Raw genomic sequence first — 22299 nt, 5'->3', positions numbered from 1 at the left:
TACTCCCAATTGCGCCTCTGTCGACATCCACCCAGTATTGCTCCAATCCGCTATCACGAGTTTCCCTCACGGTGAGCTTGATTCCATCACACGGTGTTATGGTTTTAATCTTTCATGTAAACTTGAGTCGATATTCATATCAAGACATATCTCTGTTTGGGCAATTGATGCAAAGACTTAAGTCATGTGTGTGTGGTGCAAGTTGCTTCTCTTTATATTGGGTATTTATCACGTCAAATTTATCCTTATAGCATTAAATTTGGGTTTACTATATCAAGTTCATCAAAATGAGCTCGTAAGTTAATGCCAAATTATGTCACAAATTTGTGCAAATTGAAGGCAGTGGTTATCATGGCTAGATCTCAGGAGTCTTGGTCATGAGACATGTCCCGGGCCACAAGTGACTCGCGTTGCACTTTTTTAAGATTGTTCAATCCTAAGCCTCTTTCCCAGAGTGACTTTAGGACCCCTTTTTTTTTTTTTTTTTCCACTTCCTATTGGATAGGAACTTCATAGCCACTCCTTCGAGACAACTAGAATCATGGTTGATTCTAACCACAAGGACATAGTGGTAAGTAATTGAACATTAGTGTGTATCCAGATTTAAGTTGCGTTTGGATGTCGAACTAAGCTGAGTTAAGTCGAGTTATTTATAAGTAGTGGTGAGTTGAATGAGTTTGGTAGGGTTTACTTAAAATGAGTTTAAAATATGTTTGAATATTAAGATGAGTGTATATATATTTATAGAAAGTTGTAAAAAAAAATGAGTCATACGATTATTTTATATTGTTCACCTGACAAGAAAAATTGAAATAATCTGCTCCTCTGACGCCAAATACAACAAAGAAAAAAACTTTGCATTTGCATGTCCTACAGCCATTCGCGTCAACGAAAACAATGGTCAAAGACTCAAAACGTAGAGCTGGAGTAGCCATTGGTTTTTTTTTCATTTTCATAATATTTACAATTCCGTTTTCTTTCAAATATTTTTGTTTCATATTACTTTTTCTTTAATTCTGTTATCCATTCCTTTCGTTTGTTTTTTTTCATATAAATCACTAGTAGACGAAGTCAACAATCTTTACAAAGTCAGGGATGAATTACATCGGTCTACAATATAAAACGAGTTGAATGCTTTTACAAATATAAACTCAGGGCAAAGTGCATTTTGATGGTAGATGGAATCTCAAAATAAGCTGAGCTGAACTACTTCTAAGATCCAAACGAGCCTTATAGAGAGATATGAGATAAGAGACATCTACTTTACCAAATTCGACTTGCCAAATAGTTATCCTAAAGTAGTTAAAGTTAGTGGTCACTTGAGGAAATAAGATCTCTCCCCCCCCCCAAAAATCAAATTTAAGAATGCGAGCAGCTCAATGTTTAACGAAGCTAGAGGAATTCCTCTCCTCTTGCTCTTCCCTAACACTTTCTTTACCAACCAAAAGATAACCTACTACAAAAAATTAAAAAAAAAAAAAAAAATAGAGACGTATAATAACCGTGTGAAGACGGCTTCAGGTTTAGATCTCTCAATTTGTGAATGGTGGGGCCACCTATCACCATCATTTTCCTACTCCTACTGTCCCCACACCCTCACCAGCACCCAGAATTTACAGAGTACTGTAGGATCATGGGTTGGTGGCTGCGGTGGGCCTACTGCACCTACCCCCACCCCAATTCATATCCTCGCTAATTCCTCGTCGCACGATGGCTAAAAATTCACACGTGCACCATTGAATGCATTTATCAAGTTCCCATGCCCAAATTACAAATCATACGTAAGTGGCGTGTGATAATAATAGTAATAAGAAAGTGACATTTTTGGACTCGGGCCATTTACCAACTTCGGCGGACGTTTTGGGCTTTGAAATCACGGCCTACGACAACAGTTCATTTATTGGATACGAGTGTATAAAAAACCCCTTTTGGGATTTGGGAACGTCAACAAGCAATGCCAATGGACTCATATCCAGAAAGGGTGCCTTACCGGCCATTTTTTTCCCTTCTACATAACAGCAGTACCTTAAGCATCAATGGAATCGGTTTAAAAACTCCTTATTAGAGAGGAAAAAAATATAGATGGTACAACATTCTTGTGAACTCTCTGCACGGGGGAACGTCAGAATCCTTATTTTATCAGAGCACAACGATGGTCCTTCCATTTGGTATACAACATTCTCGTCCGCCATGTGCAGGGCAGCTGGATCCATGTTTTACGAGAGCAACACTCAAATCAAGCAGCAATTAATTGATACCTAAAATAAAATAAACCATTTTATTCATGTTTGACCTAATTCATATTCATATTTCACGGCCATTGCCCAAGCGCAAAAATGGAATAAGCACATACAGTGAAACACGTTCCAATTGCTTGCGACCATATGTGCGATCTTTGCTTGAACAAAATCCTTCAGCCATGAAAATTCAATCAAAATAAGAAGGGAAAATCATCAAACGTCATGCGTGCTATGCTAAACTAGGAAGGCAATAGAGATAATAAAAGATACACAAGTCATCCATTCTATACCAAACAACTACAACTACATTTGAAAGAACAAACATCCAGATTGACGAGCTCTCTGAATATAAAATAAAAACAAAAGCAACAGGTAGGGCAACAAGTGATACCGAGGCTTAATAAACCATCATGCATCTTAGACAATAATAAACAAAATAGAGAGAGAGAGAGAGAGTTCCCCCCTCCCCCTGGGGCAGTTCCCTGTCCAGACCAATGGCAACTTTTAACACACAAAACATCTTAAATTCAACACTATGAGCCTCCTCATCCCTGATACATATACTTCATTATTTTTCCATTGCGTATGTTAAACCTACCACAATGGAGAGAACCCACTTAAGTTACTTCCATTATCACCCTCGATCAAAACATAAACCACAAGCAAAGCTCACCGTTACCCCCACTGAAAGTTCGCAAGCCATTCCCCTGTAAATTCTTCCTTCTATCTGGGTTATTAAAATACTAGAACTTAGTTTCTTATTTTATTCCTCAACGTTGTTAAGTCATAATCGCAAAGAGTTAGGAAAAACTCTTGGAAGATATAGATGATATTACTTAACAGGAAAGCCAAGTAACCAAAACTTGTACATACCCCCACAATTAAATCACGATCTCACAAAATCCCAATCTTCTTTTGTCATGTCAAGAAATTCAACAGCTCCATCTTCAAACATAATCTGCAATAACATGCATATATTCCCATAAGCTCATTATGCTCATCTAATCAACATCAACTAACGGAGAGCAGTCTCTTACCGAGTGTCTTTTGGAAAATTTATCAAAACGTTTAATAATCCCAAAGGACCTGGAGCAAATAAAGCAAAGAAATGACATGAAACATTTTCTGTTACAACTTATCACTTAAATTGTAGTAAATGGCACTCTACAGACTTGAGTAAAATAAGAGGTCATCGAGGATAACACGGAACAATAAGCAAATAAGATTGATTAAACTAAATTAAAAAAATTAACTGAATTAAATCAATATCAAATGTTTGAACAAGATAATATTTTCGACATTCCGAAAATACCTCTCGTTCATGGGGCGAGTTATCCTAATAACTTCACCAATGCAATTACGGGAGCTTGTTCTTTGCTGGTTACGAATATGCGAACTCCCTGAACGAGAAAGTTACAAATATGAAAATCAAGGAAAACCTTCGAATAAACCAATCATAGAAATCAAGACAACATGAAGAAAAATTATTAAAATGTGAAGATATGCAGGAAAAAAATCCTTACCTACATGTAATCCTCCATTCCGATAAACCTTCCCACACAAAAATCCAATAATTAGTCTTTTTTTATTCTGAACTTTGAAATTAAGCATGCAAGACACACAGGAATAACATAAGCAGTCATTGATGCAGCTAGACATTTACAAAACCAAGATGCAATGAATCACAATCAAATTAATATTCACAGATCCAGCAGTTGGGGGATTTCAATGGTCATATGCTATACAAGGCAACTCCTGCTTAAGTCCACTATCTAGAGGATTGCAGAAGCCAGAGTATTCATATTTTACTATTTTAGTGATCCTATTCTTAAATTTGGTATGAAAAGAGGAGTAATGCTTTAAACCTAGTCTGAATCACTACTCAAACCTAGATACTCGCCAGCCTAATTAATGTGATGTGATAAAGAATTTTGATGTTTGAAATAGAACCCTAAGCATTCCCCCAAATAAGGACACCAACTTCCCAATTAGTATTTGAGATGTTTTTTTTTTTTTTTTTTATAAGTAATCAATAAGTTTTATTCATAATAATAGGCAAAGCCCAAGTACACATAGAGTATACATGAGAAATACCTAACTATAATTTACAACTGAAAGAAGAAAGTCATGGACATTGAGTCCATTACTAACAATAGCCCCCGCCCAAGAAAACAATGTTTTAAATAAAAAAAACTTTCAGCTCCTCCATTGTTCTCTCTTAGTTTTCGAAACTTCTATCATTCCGCTCCCGCCAAATACACCAACACATACATATAGGGACCATTTTCCATATTGCTGCGACTTGTGTATTTCCTCGAAGGCCTCTCCAGCATTCTAGAAAGTCCACCAATCTGCCGTGCATGGCCCATGATAAACCAAGTCCTGTAAAAAAACCAGCCCACAGGGTCCTAGCCACCTCGCAATGTAGAAACAAATGATCAACAGATTCGCCATCTTTCTTACACATGTAACACCAATCCAATGCCAATGCCATTAATCGACGTCTCCTTAGATTATCTGTGGTGAGAATTTTGTCCAAAGCTGCTGTCCAAACAAAAACAAAACTGTTTTTGAAGGAGCTTTGGTCTGCCAGATGCTCTTCCATGGGAATGAGAGCCTGCCCGGGTTTGATAAAACTTTGTGAAATGATATAACCATGAATTTACCTTTTTCGGAGGGGCTCCAAAACATCCTATCCATCGTAGCCTCGGTCATACGTACGGAATACAGAGCCACATAGAAATTTGAAATAACCTCTAACTCCCAATCTTGGGCTGCCCTAGTGAAGTCCACATTCCATTGAGGGGCTACTAGAAAAAGCCAGAAGGTCTGCCATCACTGCATCATTTACTCGTCATGCTAATTCAAATATGGCGGGGAATGTGTCTTTGAGACAACGTTCACCACACCATTTATCATGCCAAAATCAGACGCGAGATCCATCGCCCACAACAGTATGTGTATGTCTCCTGAAAGTCTCCCAACCCTTCCTAATGTTTTTCCACAACCCTACCCCATGTGAGCCGCGTACCTCATTCGAGCACCAACCACCCCATGCTTCCCCAACCTGTGCATCAATGACAGACTTCCAAAAGCCCCCCGTTCTTGTTGGTACCGACACAACCAATTACCCAATAAAGCTTGGTTGAACTTCGTCAAGTTATGAATACCCAATCCACCCCCAAGTATTTGGGATGTTAAATAACTTGCAGACACTTTATACACACATGCATATGTACACAAATGTGTGCATGTGTATGTCTAGAAAATTTATACACACATGCATGTCTAGAAAACCTTACCCACTTGACCAGGTGGAACTTAAACTCATCCTCCAACCCACTCCAATCTCTACTAGTGGGTTGGGAATTAAAAACTGTAGGGTATTCAACCTGTGACTCTTCTTGGGAAATGGTTGTGGCGATATAACATGAGTGACACACTAGAATTGTGATGGGTGACGGATCTAGAATAAAATCCTAGCATGATTTATGGTGTGGAGATTGAAACTCTTAATGACACATTCCATACAGTTTTCAGGATTATGTGAGAACAAGAAGCATCAGTGGCGAATCTTAAGGAGATGTCCAGTGGCTCAATCCAATTGAATGTGAATTTTCCAAGGGCGGCTCATGATTGGCAAGTTGACAGCTTTGCTGATTTTTTCAGAACCTTGTATGCCATGAGATTAAGCACTAAGGGAACTGATAAGTTGTGGTGGACACCCGCTAGAAAATGTGCTTTCTCTGTTTGCTCCTTTTATAAGACCCTCACCAATTCGCAGCATAATAGCTTTCCATGGAGAAGTATTTGGAGAAACAAGGCGCCTCTTAAGGCGAACATTTTCTCTGGGACAACTTCTCTAGGCAAGATTTTGACTATGAATAACCTACGAAAATGCCGGGTGGTTGTTTTTTTTTTGGATAAGTAAATGCCAGGTGGTTGTTGGTGTGTGTACAGAAAGAATTGTGAGACTGTGGATCATCTTCTATTGCACTGTGAGGTCACTAGATCACTATGGGATGATGTCTTTAGAAGATTGAAGTTAGCCTGGGTAATGCCTGCTACGGTGGTTAAGCTCCTGGTCAATTGGAAGAATTTGGACGGAATTCCACAAATCTCAGCTGTGGCAGATGGTTGGTTCCTATATGTACTCTTTGGTGCCTATGGAAGGAACAAAATGATCGGACTAACATTGGAGGAGATTAGAGTGTTCCTTGTTAAAACTTTGTTCCTATGGGCGAGTGTTGTAGATTGTAATGGCCTAAATTTTCATAATTTTCTTGTTTCTATCTCTTCCTCTTAGCTAGGTGTAAACTCTTGTATATCCCCTGTGTACTTGGGCTATGCCTATTCTTATTAATATAAATATCTTTACTTATAAAAAAAATGTCTAGAATATTCAATAATGGAAATATAAATTGGAAAATGGAATTGGAGTTTCGTATCAAACAGCCATCCTATACTTAAATCTTTTCCAGACAGAACTGCTTTCAATTAGAGATATGAAACAGCCACCTGGTATGCTACTAGTTTCAATGCGGCATCTGAAGACATCTTAGGCTTGGTAGGTCTGACCCCTAACTTTCTCCTGCAGCCAGCAGCACCACAATGGCAATCTTGATCTGCACCAAACTGAACAAACCTGCTAAAACTGTTAGACTGGACTACGATAACACAATAGTTTATAAAGTTATTTCAAAAGTATTGCAAGTGAAGGGATGCAACTAAAAAGTTGTGTGAGGGCTCATACTGATAATCATAGGTCAGATGTTCGCCCTTTTTTATGTTGCGGGTTGCAAATATGCCAATTCTTGTTTCCCCATCAATTATCCTTTAAGAGAAAAGTAGTGCATATAAGATTAAATAAAACTATCAAGCACAAAAACAACATCAAGGGTCAGTGGAGAACCATTTTTGCATCTCGGTATTTGGACAACAACTATGGTTTATATATCTTGACTTGTTTCCCTTGTATGTCGCATCAATTACCATATCTCGATTAATTTCACACAAGTAAAAGTTTGTCTCTCCACGGTGTTTCATATTCCAAAGCCTTTCCTCACACGTCTTGTCATCAATAACTGCATATAAAGCAGCAGCATCAATGAATCAGCATCTAAAGTAACTGAGCATGATAGACATAAATGGTGAAGAGACCACCTTCTCCAACATATTCTATCACAAACTCTCCTTGTTTGATATCTTCATCTGCCACTATTCCAGAACCACATTTCTCAGTCTGCAAGCAACGCCTTAATTTAAATAGGTATTTTTACATGCAAATTCATTTTATTTTGAGTGTTCAAAGTGACAACGTGAGAATGTTATGATAAAAAATAAGATCAATCAAAACAAACACGAACTCTCAGAATAGAAGATAAAGGAGTACCAATCAATCAACTCGAATGACAGTATCAAAAACACTGAATATATCTGCCAGCGTGTTGTGTGTGTGCATGTGCAACCACGAGCATAGCGTGTCTGTCTCTGAGAGAGAGAGAGAGAGCTTTACCAATAATGAGAATTGATAGCCATAACGAATACTCCAGAACATGAGAAAGTTGATAATAACTATTTGGCACTCTTCAATTTTGATTATGGAAAAAAAAAATGTTTGCATGTTTATCAAAACAATTAAAATGTTTGGCTATGTGTTGCATAAGTGCATGTGTATGCGAAGGAGAGAGAGTTTTATCAAACCAATAATATAGAAACGATAGCCATAATGAACCCTATAGACTAACTTATCAAAAAAAAATGAACCCTATAGACTAACAGGAGAAAGTTGATAATAACAATCCAACACTCTTCTTGTGCACCCCCGGGGTTAGTGGACTTTGTTCTCGGACACCCGGTGCCAAAAAAAAAAAATCCGACACTCTTCAAACAAAACAAAACAAAACAAAAACCATTAGTTCAAACAGCAGAACCAGATTGACTTTCACCTTACTTGTTTAATTTTTTTTTTAAATTACTAATTTTTCAATTACAACTTGCTTTCACTTATTAAAAAAATACAACTTGCTTTCAGTGATTCAGTTCTTAGAAAGAGAAAAATCTCATGGAAATCAGTCAAACCGGTAAGATGGCAGGTAATTATCTCAAATATTTTGCGAAGACCTGGTAAATATCTCAATCTCTCCAAATGCAGTGCCCCTTCTTTGCCTTGACAAATATTTGGGGACTACATGGTGCCTAGGCTATTACATTCGTATGGAATTTCAACTTTTTAATGCTTGGTTGTTGGGGATTGCAGTTCTATAGCTTTTAGGCTTCTTTTTTATCCTTGAAGGCATCTCCTACCCTCCCTTTTAATTATTTTTTTTTTTTCGTTTTCTATAATTGGCAACAAAGAAAAATTAGCTGCACAGAATGCATGCATAGAAGAATCTCAAAGAGAAGTCAGAACTTATACCTTCACCAGTTTCATCTTCTTCACAGGTCGGTTCTGGAATGGTTTGTTAAGGCATGAACTCCCACATTTACATCCAGTGGAGCAACTAGAGAGAAGCATCCTATAGGAAGAAATTGTCAAATAATCAGATGGAAAGGCCTTATTGTATCAAGAATCTGTGCTTAGATGAAGTAAGTGTTGGCACAGCCACACGCACGAGAAGTGGGCTCTGACACATACAATGTCCTCATAAAACAGCATTATAAATCGGAATACTGTCTAAATGCATGAGTGACCTTGCGTTTGATAAAATAAGAAGACAATAGGAAATTCGAACACCATTGATGTTTGAACCAATATTGTTCAAATAAATCTTTAACTGCTCATCCATTGAAACAAAAGCTTAATGTTAAAATCATCAGATGTTTCAGAGTGAAATATAATTACATGATGATCTGATTAGAACTGTAACCAACTCAAACTATAGACATATAAGGCAATAAAACTGTGATTCACCAAGACATTCCTTACCCACAATGGCAATCTCTACCACACACACTAGAAGATCCAGGTGAAACACTGCAGGAACAGAATATACCATCATCCTCGAGGCGTCTTTTAATCCTCTTTGTGAGATATATATCTTGAATTTGTCAATATCAACAAAAAGGAAACCATAGAAGCTAAATAGACAGATGAGAGAGAGAGAGAGAACCAAACACTTCAGAACATATTAAATTACAAATCAAACTGGTGTCTCAGCTGAGCCAAACAAAAAATGACTGAAATTGGGCAATTCAAATTGGTGATACATATAAACTATAAATGAGTGTGACCCAAAAAAAAAACGATGACTTAATAGACAAAAGAACTGATTAAAATTGCAGCAATGCTACATATGCTGGAGCCCCAACCAATTTGGTCAGTAAACTTGTCATGAAAACTCTTCATAAACTTCACATTAACAACTTACACAAGTATAGCACGTGTACATAGACAAGATTTTGATAATACATTTTAAAAGGATACTGCGCTTTATAAAAGTGTAGGGCGTCGGCTTCCATTTGTTAAACCAATCTGGAAGTTCAAAATCAACAGGATTTCCAATCTGCTTCATCAAATTGTTGAATACACCTCCAACGTGAATATGCTCAAGATTCTGATATAAACAGAACGGCAAGAAGCAGGAACTTAATAACAAGAAATATAATTCAATTACAATTACAGACAATATTGTATCCTGAAACAAACCTGAATGAAACAAACTCATAAACACTACTTAGGCAAGATGCCAAGAAAGACTTGAAAAAGAAAATAGAAGAATGGATGTGATCTCACACAATTCATACACTTGTTTTTAGCAAAGACACCACAATTGGAGGGAAAGAAAAAGGAAGACGTCAGAATCCCCTTTTTTTCTTTTTGGTGTGTACATCAGAGGTATAGCAAAGCATAACGGGGGCATAGAATATGATTGATAAGAAAAAGAGTATTAATGCCAAAGCATCCAAACTTCAGAGAACCTTCTTTGTAGCAGGCATGGAATCAAATAGCAACGAAACCGCATGAAACCCGAGAAAACAAAGGCCTACAAAATAGATAGGGAAAGTCAAACATCTGGAAGTACTATGTTTTACCTGGAAAATAGAAACAGATAAAGAAATGTGCTCATAGAATCGACGAAGAAAACTCAGAGCAGGACCGTCAAGATATGCCAGGTTGAAAATAAATAAGAGGCAGTAGAAGCCTGCTTAAGACCTAATTTCACGGCATCAAAGCCCCGGAATGGAAATACGAAGAGAATGAACCGTAGAATAAGAGTGGATTTCATGCTTGGTTGGTAATTCGACCATAGTAGCAGCACCAGGAGAAGAAGAAGAAGAAAAATAAGAAATGGGAAGTAGTAGGGAGTGTTTGAGGCTCACCGGAGACAAGGAATCCGCTAACCGCGACCAGTGTGGCACGGCAGTCTCCACCAGCGCCCGACCTAATCCCACACAGATTTACTCTTACAAAAACCTAGGCGCGCTCGTTTATTTTTTTTGCCCGTTTGCTCGTATTTATGTATTTTCTTTTTCTTTTTTTCTTTTACCCATAACGAACAAATGTCAAACGAGCACAAATGCGTTACGGAAGTTGGAACCATAGAACTAACTACAAGTTTTGCTGTTATAACTTTTATACTACTGTGATCTCCCTTGGTTAGATTCTTCGGAAAAAATATCCTACAGAAGTAAAAGGTATCTCATAAAAAATAATTATATAAATTGATATGATTTTATATAATATATTATCTTTATTTTATAATAAAATTATATTTAGAATCTAATGTATTATATTATGATGGTTTAAATAGTAATATGAGATAAGATGATTTTAGATGAAAGTTAAATAAAATATAATTTTTTAATATTATTATTATTTTAAGATTTAAAAAAGTTTAATTGGAATTTAAAAAATTGATTTATTTATTATATTTTGTATAAAATTTTAAAAAAATTATAATGATGAGACGATATAAGATAAAACATTATCTAAATCCAAACGAACCCTAATAATATTAAGTTTGTGAATTACCCTTGTCATTTCTCAAAAAATTATTCTCCAAATTTGAAAATCTCGAGTGAGAAAGAAGACACATGAAATATATTTTATATTATTTATTATTCAACTAATGTTGTCCAAATTATTTATATATAAAGTAATAAATATTGTATAGTCTATTTTATAGGTCTCTCACACACACGTTAGATCATCAAACTCGGACAAAATTTTGAAAAAATCTAAAATAATTTAGGTTTTGATATTTTAAAAAGTGTTATCACCATAAGGAAAAATAATAAAATTCAAAATATACAAAATATATATATATATTTTTTTTCATGATACCAAATATGGATGTTACTGGACTATAAAATTTATGTTGTCCATGGATTTATTAGTATTATTGTGTTGAGATCGTATTATAATTTTAGTCCATCTTAAACATTGCATCCATACACTATCGAGAATTAATAGAATTATGTTTAGATGAAATTTTTAACTCGTACTCATTGACCCAAGATTTTTTTTTTTTTTTTTTGAACATTTGGAAAAGGAGGGTCGAATCCATAATCTCTATTTTAAATATGTGAGTCTTGTGCTATCAGGTCACACCCCGTTAGCCATTCACCCAAATTATTACTTTACTTGAAAGAGGGGAAGATTGCATGTAGGTTGTATGATATCCTCTATGCTATGCGAGATAGAAATTTGGTTTATGTTATCTTATGTTACTTGACAAAAATAAAATTTTATGTATCATAGGTATCATAATGATTTTAAATAACTCAAATTATATTATTAACTAGTCATTTAAAAATATAAGTCTGAAATAGTTTGAATCTTTCTTAGATTATTAACAAAAAGATAAAGAAAAATTATATTCATCATTTTTATACACCACATACTATATATTTTTTTTTCTCTTATCAAATATGTGGTATATAGATTATGAGTAAAATAATTCAATTAGTTTAAGATGAATAAAATTTTTAAAAAAATGTAGTATGTAGTGTGTGAAAAAAATAAGTAGCATTTGACTCATGCCAAGATTTAAAAGGATAAATTGTGATTATATGAATTATAATAATTCAACTATTGGTTCAAAGGGTTAATGAAATCATCAACAATATTTTTTTTTTATTTAAAGAATTAGTAAAAATGATATTTGTTAGAAGTAATCGATACTTTTTATTCAATTTGTTGATGCTGTAAAAATCGTTCTACAAGCAGGAAGGAGAAAATAGTCATTCCCGGCCATTAAGGCGACTTGGGCCTCAATTGATATTGTATGGAGCTCCCAACAATGTTTTGGTGTAGCTATACAGTAACGGTATGTATATTCATAATGGTGAATGAAAAATAAGTATAGAGAAAGTAAAAAAAGACGACATCAAGATTTACGTGGTTCGATATCATACTTATATCTATAGAGATTTAGAGAAGAGAAACTAACCATAATATTATTGTTTATAATCTTTTATAATTTTTTATATTTTACTGTATAATAATAATGTTGAATATAAATTTATGGAAGAAAAGGCCTTTGTTGGAGCGCTTGTTTTGAGATCGAAGGAGCCGACTGTTGAGGAAGAAGAAGAAGATCATTTTTTTAATGACAGCCTCAACTTACCTGCAGGATTGAAAGATAGATTGAAGGAAATTACCTGCAGGTAAGGCCAAGTCTCCGCGCCTCCTGACTCCCCTGAGCCTTCTGACAGCCTCATGCCTCACTTTCTGACTCCCCTAACACCTCATGCCTCTCCCTAGCTACTAACTTGGTGGGCTAAGCCCGAATATTGGGCTCTGATTTTATTTACGTGGTGTGTATAGTATAGTATGACAAAAAAATAAAGGTGGTTCCAAATTACTTTTTTACTATATGTAGCATGTGTAAGACCGCATGGCGTGTTGAAATGATTTTTCGGCAAATAACTTAAATAGCCAAAACTAATAAAAATGGGTCCGTTTGTAGGGTGATGTCTGAATCTAGGGTTTGTTTAGGATATTTATGTATTGTGTATTTAATTATATTGTCCAAACTCCAAAGTTATTTTCGTCTTTTATGTTCAAGTAGCGAGCTGGGTTGCAGTTGTATTACACTGAGCCAATTGGAGAGTTATCAGTGTCACGTGGGTCACGATGGGCCACTATGGTTCGTGCTCGTGGAGTCCATTTCAGTTACTTTGTACTTGTATTTATTTCTGCAATATTCTTAATTCAGAAGTTCATACAAGTTGAGTTGTGGAGGGACTTGGCTCCTCGAATTACCGTATATTACATATTACAAATTTGTGGAAAAAAAAAAAAAAAAAAAAACAGATGTAGGGGCATTATTGTAATTTAAATAAATTCGTAATCAAATGTCAAAAATGTCCAGGAGTGAGTAGGCAGCCCCCAAATGGGGGCAGTTACGTACGTAGACAGACTCGTTTGTTTGTGTCGGCAACGGGTGATGCTAACTGCTACATCGTGACTTAATTTATAGATAATAATATTTTTTAAAAGTATAAAATATGTTGATATTGATTTAACTTATTTTATTTATTAAAAATTAATAATGATTCTATCAATAATTGATTTGAAATAGATTAAGATCATTTTAACAATCAATTATAACCTTTCAGCACTATCGCCAACCCAAAAGAAAATTTCTAAGCATAAGTCTCAATTTTTTGTACACCACTTACAAATATGTAATTTTATTTTTTTGAGTAGTGTGTAAGACTTCTGTATAGCACAAACTTATTTCAAAAGCATCATCAACCACAAAGTATTCAAAAAAATAAAATTACATATTTTTAAGTGATCTATGAGACTTTTGTATAGCATAGACTCATTCAAAAAACATCATCAACCACAATGTCTCTCATTCGATTCACGTAAGCCCTCCTCTTCTTTTATTTTCCTTACAATTATTTTCTCGCACTCTTCTTACTACATTCATGGTAATATGAGTTTTGCTATGTACCATTGCTTAATCATTCCATTATCCTTGCAATGCTAATTGCAATGTGGAATCATGCTCTTTTTATTGGAGTTCTGGGGTGTCATGTCTGCGGTGGTGTACAAACTCTCTATACATTGTATGAAATTTTGAAAAAGGATACGACTTTAGGTAGTGTTTGGATGTTGAAGAGAGTTGAGTTGAGTTGAGTTGAGATGATAAAATATTATTAGAATATTATTTTTTAATATTATTATTATTTTGAAATTTGAAAAAGATGAATTATTTATTATATTTTGTATTGAGATTTGAAAAAATTGTAATGATGAGTTGAGATGAGTTGAGATGAATTTGGAAACCAAACGAAGCTTTAGTCTTTAGGTTGAGATCATGAATGGCGAGGAACTTATTCAAGTGAACTCCATCTTGTTCGGATTAAGGTTCTCCAAATCATTTAAAGATAAGGAGAGATTCTTGTTTACTTCTAAAAACGAAAAATTTCCAAATGAAAACGAGGAAGGATCCTCCTCTTTGGAACATCTTGAATTTATGAAATCTTTCGAGAAGTTTATGCATATCACGATGAAGATGTCTGAATGACAAGAGACCAGGATATGAACAAAGGTTGTATTCTATTGATTTACGTATACAACCTTCAACCTTGATTTCACTTGTTCCAAATTCTTGCACTCTCTCATCAGTTTTGCCACTCTGAAAGCACAATGATTTGCTACTCTGACATTCTGGTTTCTGTTTAGAACTTATTGCTATCTTTACATCAGAATTGCAGGGCAAAACTTAAATTCTGGGTTGCTTATTATATGAGCTAAGCACACTACTCTATGCTAGCTGCTTTGTTACTGGATAATGAACGGTTTTGTAAAGGGGCTGTTGCTACAAAATGTTCTTCTAAAAGTTTAACTGATACCACAATAGAAGTCCACCACTGTTTGCTCAGAGCCTGGATCCAGCAGCAGCAAGTTCTCAAAAGCTTTCGACCTTGATTCGCAAGCCAGTATAATTTACTCTCTGAATTGATTACTTCCTATCTATATGCTGCTATATACGTGGTAATTACATATTGTATCCGGACAATCATGGATGAATTAGTAAATTGAAAGTTGAGCATCGATCAAGTACTTAAAAATAAATTACTCCAAAAACTGTTCTTAACCCTCCCTGCTCCCCCCCTCCTTTCTGAATTCTGTTTGAGCTTATTGAGGAAAGATTGAAGGGGGACACTGTCAATGAAAATTTAGTGGGTCAATGAAATGAAGAAATGCTACTAGACTTAATGTGATAGCCAATGAAGTCGAAAACAGAACCTCGAAAATACCAATGGTCTAGGATAAGCTTGTTATTATGCTTAAAACCGCTTTAAGTAGCTTTCCCTTAGTGGTAAATGGGTGGGAGTCAAACTTTTGACTCCAGATCCCGCTTCTTTATTTTCTCTGATGTTGCTTTTGTATGTTTTGGGATGATTGTTGGGGACTACCGCCTTATTGAATCTTATATCTTTGTAACCACTTAGTTAATTTATGTTATGCTTACCTTGAGGGAAAAAAAAAAAACATATGAGATAAATGATTTTATCTGGTATCTGCTTGGTTAGATGGTTAAGCGGGGACACATGTACATAAAAGGAGAAAATCTGTAAATAATTTGTTTGTTAGGATCTAGTGGTAGCAAACAGACCATATTCTCCAAGGTCAAAGACCATCATGCATGCTGTTCTTTCACCACCTGCCCTTCCTCCCATCCTACATAGAGAGGTGGTTGGAGCCGAATGAGTATGCTATTGCCTATTAATGTTACTTGGGTTTTGCTTCTTTGTAGTGTAGGAATTTTGAACCGCTTTGCATGCAACTGTTTGGGCACTTGGTGGCTTGCCCTATGAAATTTACCTTAGTAACTAGCTCGACTAGTCTGAAATATGGGCACTTAGAAACTTTATAATTTAAAGCATCAGATTCAATTATAAAAGTGATCCTAGATATATAGTTTGTTTTATGGCTCAGTCTCTTCCCATATATATGTGATTCATGGGATAAAACGGTTCGTTTATTTTTAGAGATAATATGAGATGAGATGAGATGAGTTGATATTAAAATTAAAAAATTGAATAAAGTATTGTTAGAATATATTTTTTAATATTATTTTTATTTTATGATTTGAAAAAGTTGAATTATTTATTTTATTTTGTATTAAAAATTAAAAAAATTATAATAATTACATGAAATTTTTCTCAAAACAAACGAAAAGTCAACATCGTAGCTCGTTTTACCAAAAACATGTTACGGATTAAGGTCGTTCGTTTCAAATTACTGTTCGAATTCGAAGGCTTCAAATTGGAGAGAGATAAATATAAGTCTGTTTGGAATATTTACAAAATATATTTGAGAAATGCTATTTCAGTTATACCTCATTTTATCTCATTGATGTGACCACGTGGCTTATTAAAATAATTTAAATTACAAACATATAGTTATTTTAAAATTTTTAATTTTCATCTTTTTACATTTTTTAACGTAATTTTATTTTAAATATAATTTTTATTCTTTTTAATAAATCTCGCAGTACCGCATGAATAAAGCAAAATGAGGGAATGACTAGGCGGGATAATATATAGCAATACTCAATATATTTATTTCACATTTGAAATACTCAAATTTGAGTAACAATTCGTGGAAATATTTTCTTCCCGATGTTATCATAGGCTCATAGTCATAGCCAACTGAATAGAAAATTACAACTGACTAAAAAAAAAAATTCAGATAACTAGGCATGAAGCTGAATGAGGGAACCCTGAAAATGCATGAGACGTACAGATATGATTCCACTTGGTGGTCAAGATGTATGCTCCTTCCCCTTCACGTTTGCATTCACCGCATGTTAGTGATGATGACGATGTTCCTCTACCGCCAGCGCCACCACTGCTCATAAAAAATATCCGCTGCCTCTGCTGATTGCGACTGTTCATAAAGCATTGATCTTGAGTGAGTCCAAGAGCGTTGATGACACAGAGTACTGATGTTGTTCCATTTATCTCACTGGGAAGCTGAACGGAATTCACCACCTTCCAGATGAGGTTATTGCAGTTATCCGTTTGATCCTTTACCCCCACATTATCTTGGGGCTGTTGTTGGCTTCCCAAGAACCACCACCACTGGTATTGGTGGCCGCTGGTGTTGTTCTCGTTGGTGATGGTGACATTTGCGGTGAGACCTCTGGGACTGAGACTCGAATATGGCCAGACCCCATCGATTCTTGACCAAGATCCCGTAACTGGGTCGTAGCACTCGGCATCCGACCTGAATCGTCCTTGGCTATCTGTGCTGTACCCACTGACGACCCAGAACCTGGAATCCCCCTCCCAGGAGAGACCCTGGCACTCGTCCCTCTCCTCTGCCATGGGTGGCAGCGTCCTCCACTTGTCCGCATCTGCATCATATACTTCTGCCGATCGCAGCGCATTCTTCAGGTTGTCGTGCCCCCCCGCCACGTAAACCGTCGATTGCCCCACGATTCCACATGCAAAGAAAGAGCGTGCCACTGACATGGGGGCTGCACGTCTCCACCGGGAACAGCCGATCAAATCCAGGACATACACATCAGGCACCGGTTCTAAGGTGTTGGGGTCCCAGCCACCCAAGAGCAGGAGCTTCCCAGATGCGGGAAGTGCCACGCACTGGCAGAACATGGGGATTCCAATATATCCGCCACCAGGCTGCCTCATCATCATCCGGCGCCAAGTCTGATTGGTGGCGTTGTAGATGCTCAGGCCATATTGAGTTAGAAGCGGGCTAGAGATCTTTGCATCGACCTCATCTTCCCTGTTGTTGGACACAGAGAACTCTGTTTTTGGTGGTGAGAGACATGGAACTGGTTGAATAAGGAAAACCATATGCTCGGCCATGCCGGATCTGCTTCTTTCTTGGTAGAATGAAGGATGCATGAGCAATCTTCGCCAACTCTGGCACACTAAAGTCATGGTGGAATGGAATTGGTGGGGCACTCTAACCAAACAATCCATGGCTATCACATCAGGCAGGCCCGGAATCAACTGCTCTTGTTGCTGCTGCTGATCATGTTTCTTGAATTTCCCAGTACTACTCTCTGCTTGTCCCATTGCCTGTCCTATACTATGATATCTTCCAAAAACGAATAAAATTGCACAAAACTTGCTTGAATTATTATAAAAGATGAAGAAAGATTTAAAGCAGAACAAGATACACAAAGAAGTAAAAGATGTTTGAAAAATACATTAACAAGAAGAATAGGGTAGGGAAACAGTGAGGATAAGTTTTAGTAAACTTGCAGAGTGAATGTTGTTTTTGTATGTAAACGGATGGGCACAAAAACAATTGACAATTAGGCAGTGAATTCTTAAGGATAGGAACAGGCATATATATTAGTAAAGGACTATGAGAGAAGGAGAGACGGGGCACTGTGACCTTTAGGTTGGGGCATTAGGCATATACACTTACAACTTACTAAGTAGTCTCTCTCCTTGGAGGATGAGTGGGGACTGGGGGGTGAGACCAGCGCTACTTTGTTTTTGCAACTCTTTTTAATTCATCTATTTTATCTTATCTGATTATTATAATTTTTTTAAATTTTAAAATAAAAATAATATTAAAATAATATTTTATAATAATATTTTATTTAATTTTAAATTTTAATCTTAATCTTAATTCATCTTAAAAATAAACGAGGCAGTTCGTAGAGATTTGTCCTCTAATTCTTCTGCACATAATTGTTTTGTGGGTGCTTCTACCGAGACCAAGAGGTCTATCCATAGAATGCACGTATTTTTAATTTTTTTTAAAAATATTAAGAAATACATTAAGATTTAAGAAAAAAATCAATTCAGTGTATCTCCTAGCGTTAAAGAAAAAAAAATGCACCCATCGGTGCAATCAATCTATCTTCTTGTCAGAATTGTAATTGCACCTTAGTATGTTTAGAGAGAGAGAGAGGAATGATATTTTAAGTTTTAAAATGTATAAATTTTATATTTTTTAAAAATAAATAAATAAATATGATATTTATATAAAAAAAATTTATTTTTTTAATAATATACTTTAAAAATATGTATAAATTGCACATATTAAAATTACATCAAGCATTAGCATAAGTAGTATATTTATATACTAGTAAGATGTTACGTGCCTGAGGCACGTATGTGCAGTTCAAAGTATTAATATATTTTATTAAAATATAAATAAAGTACATATATCTTATTATTTTATTACTAATATATATTTTAAAAGTTATTGAAAGATAAACTATTTGTAAATTATTATAATATTTTCTTATTATAATGAATACGAAAAGATAAATCTACATAAATCTGTTTTCTTATTATAATGTATTTTGAAATTAGAAATTGAATCCATGATTATTATTATAATAAATCTGTTTTATTAGTATATTTAAAGATATTAATAGTGAAATAGAAACTAACAGAAATCATAAAAGTAGTCATAAATAGAATGTAAATAAAAATATAATTGTATTTCTATATTCTGTAATTATTACAAACGGATGAAAAGTTAATGAAAACTAACATATTTCTTTAAAATAAGAAATTTCTGTTAAAATAAGAAAATTCTGTTTAATAAGCTCTTTATATATATAGAGAGATAGACATTCTTTCTTTTTGGATGAATTTCGCACCGCCTTCATAAATATAGATAATTCTTGTCATTAACCAAATATATTGATTATAATAAATCAGGGAAAATAAAAGAAAATTGCAGAAGGGGACAGTACGTAGCTCAAAATTGAAGAAAGCCTTAATTTTACTGTAATTTAAAACTTTTTATTTATCTTTTTAACTTATTTAATATAATTATATTTTAATAAAATTTATCATATTTTATATTTAATTAAATTTTTGATGAGTGAATACCAACGCTATACGGTGCCCCACCCCATTAAGTGGCTGGCTACAAAGTAAAGCGAACGTGCAAAACCCCACCGACCGACGGGTATATCATGTCAAGTCTTCTAGAAGGCAATGAATGACAGCAAAATAAACTTAAATGAATAAAAGAAAAGTAAAATACTAGGCTGTCCCTGTTTTGCTTTTCTGAATTTAACCGCTCATGTTTATTTTATTTTTTTTTTAATGATTAAGAAAGTTATTATTAGTGATTTTGTATATATATTTTTAAATGTTTAAATATATTTAAAAGAAAAAAAATACAACACGCCAACAAACATATAGTAGCATGATCCAAAATAAAAAAAGATCTTCTCAAAAGTGAACAGTGAAACATTCATCTTTCAGAGATATTTTTTGTCGCATCCTAAATTTATAAGAGAATGTGACCTAATACCTCATCAACTTACCTACATAGAATTAAGGTCAAGACTCAAGGCACCCTCGAAGCCGAAGGTGTTAAGTTACCTCTGTATAGGCTTAACCTATGAGATGTGACCGCCATGACAGTACAGTCATGGTTGTTATGCCAAGTAGCTCTAGAGAGTAGGAGGGAGGATAAAGAAAACAAGTAGTGTTATATGTAAATATAATTTAATATCTGCTTTATTTCAATAACTAACACGTCATTATTTTAAGATTAAGCGGAAGGCAATGGTTGTTATGTCAATAAATTATGCGACGAGAAAAATGGGTTCTTAATTTCTTGTGTCTGTCATTATAACTCTCCATCGTTATAATGGAGCCGCCCTTTTAGGGACCCAACTGGAAGGCTAGCCTTCCTATTGTCGAGTTTAAAAGTATTGAAATGACCTAACTATTGTCGAGTAGTCCCATTTGATTATTAAATTCATCTTAATTTAATTTAATTTTAAAATAAATTTAATATTTAAATATTTAATTCTTAAATTATTAAATTTATTTTAACTCAAAATATCTTTACACGTGAGATCTATAACATTTTTTAACTTCTCATAAATATATTTAAACTCATCTTAATATCCAGACACATTTAAACTCGTCTTAAGTAGACTCTACAAAAATCACTCTACCATATCAACTTACTATTATTTATAAGGAATTCAACTTAACTCAACATTCAAACGCAGCCTAAATTTTGACTAGAATTTGAGATTTTAGCAATAATCAAAACTTTTAAAGAGGTTAATTCATATTAGACTAGCCATTCTAAAGTTAAAATAGTAATATAATATTATATATTTTAATAATATTTAAGAAAAAACTTAACATTTTGTTAATACACTTTTATTAATATTAATATATAATATTTTATAAATGCACTTGTATTTTATATTTAATATTTTGTATTAATATTAAAATTTAATATTTAATTCACATTGTACACAATACCGGTTTTGTGAACACTAAATTACAACAAAGTCCAGAGGAAACAATGCTTAAGTTGAGGTGAAACGTACCCAAAGAGAAAAATTGGATGGAAGCGCAAAGAGAGAGAGAGAGGTAGTTAGATGAAAAAATTATAAAATATTGATTTTGTCATTCTATAGTAACCCTCAAAATATGACCAGGGGTCCTAAATTATTGTAGCTAAAAGTTCCATAAATATATTTTTGACTAGTCCAATGTAGGAGTTTTAACTCACAAAAAGTTAAAATTTAGATCAAGTCGCTTTGCAATGGTCGGGCTAATAAATGGAGAATAGCAGCCCTACATTCAGTGCTTGCCACGTAAGTAAATACACCATAAGAGAAATAGACTCCTTCACACATAAACACTTCCAAGCAAAAGCAGCCCTCACTGATTTCACCTAAGAGCACTTCGCGTTTTCATCTCTTCCTCTTCCTCGTTGTGCCTCTCTTCCACTGCCACCATCTCAGTCTACCGCCCAAGACCAAACTTCAAGATCATGCATCTTCTTTGTGTTGAATAAATCTCAAAGAAACTTCAATAATTCTTGTTGTCTTCTACTTTCTATAAAACACATCAACATGATCTGCATATTGTAGTAAATATTTTTTTTTTTACAATTATGATAAATATAATACATGATTAATGAATATTCAATATTTCTCCAAGCTATATCAAAATCCAATACTAGTTGTAAGAGTTCATTATGTTTCACATTTTTTCCTAAATGCATTTAATTTGTGTTCATATCTTGCAAAATTACAGGAGCCTAACCTGTTGAAGCAGACCCCTAAACAAAAAATTATAGCTTGTATGCATAAATTTGAAATACCAAAGA

At 34.6% G+C, this 22299-nt stretch overlaps 2 protein-coding genes across 4 annotated transcripts; both read right to left on the bottom strand.

Moving 5' to 3' along the window:
* Positions 1-1881: 1881 nt before the first annotated feature.
* Positions 1882-10672, bottom strand: LOC109005024 (histone-lysine N-methyltransferase ASHH3-like). 3 transcript variants are annotated; one of them, XR_001998381.2, is made up of 15 exons: positions 10563-10666; positions 10161-10225; positions 9667-9796; positions 9169-9280; positions 8659-8758; positions 7404-7482; positions 7153-7324; positions 6994-7074; positions 6759-6885; positions 3764-3791; positions 3553-3640; positions 3278-3326; positions 3114-3198; positions 2354-2411; positions 1882-2258 (listed from the first exon to the last, which is right to left on the bottom strand). XR_001998381.2 is itself a non-coding variant. In XM_018983787.2 (14 exons), exons 2-13 carry the CDS (start codon positions 10176-10178, stop codon positions 3127-3129), a joined length of 1056 nt encoding a protein of 351 aa, XP_018839332.1. In that variant the 5' UTR covers positions 10179-10225; positions 10563-10666; the 3' UTR covers positions 2500-2967; positions 3114-3126. The 3 variants fall into 3 exon arrangements, 1 of the variants encoding a protein (XP_018839332.1); XR_001998384.2 differs by lacking the exon at positions 10161-10225 and having other exon boundaries at positions 10563-10672; XM_018983787.2 differs by lacking the exons at positions 1882-2258; positions 2354-2411 and adding an exon at positions 2500-2967.
* A 6051-nt stretch (positions 10673-16723) lies between these two features.
* LOC109005023 (F-box/kelch-repeat protein SKIP20-like) lies at positions 16724-18524 on the bottom strand. Its single transcript, XM_018983786.2, has one exon. It carries the CDS (start codon positions 18252-18254, stop codon positions 16896-16898), a length of 1359 nt encoding a protein of 452 aa, XP_018839331.1. The 5' UTR covers positions 18255-18524; the 3' UTR covers positions 16724-16895.
* Between the last annotated feature and the right edge of the window lie 3775 nt (positions 18525-22299).

Source organism: Juglans regia, chromosome 12 (assembly GCF_001411555.2).
Source record: "Juglans regia cultivar Chandler chromosome 12, Walnut 2.0, whole genome shotgun sequence".
In the NCBI taxonomy this organism is placed as follows: domain Eukaryota; kingdom Viridiplantae; phylum Streptophyta; class Magnoliopsida; order Fagales; family Juglandaceae; genus Juglans; species Juglans regia.
This window is presented reverse-complemented; position numbering and strand designations above follow the sequence as displayed.

What these genes read in the sequence shown, in the direction of transcription:
- LOC109005024 (XM_018983787.2), bottom strand. An exon ending in AGAAGATGAAACTGGTGAAG is followed by an intron (nt 7,483 to 8,658) that starts GTATAAGTTCTG and finishes CGTTGCTTGCAG; the next exon opens with ACTGAGAAATGTGGTTCTGG. An exon ending in AATACCGAGATGCAAAAATG is followed by an intron (nt 7,075 to 7,152) that starts GTTCTCCACTGA and finishes TTTCTCTTAAAG; the next exon opens with GATAATTGATGGGGAAACAA.
- LOC109005023 (XM_018983786.2), bottom strand. Translation starts at nt 18,254, where the DNA reads ATGGGACAAGCAGAGAGTAGTACTGGGAAATTCAAGAAACATGATCAG.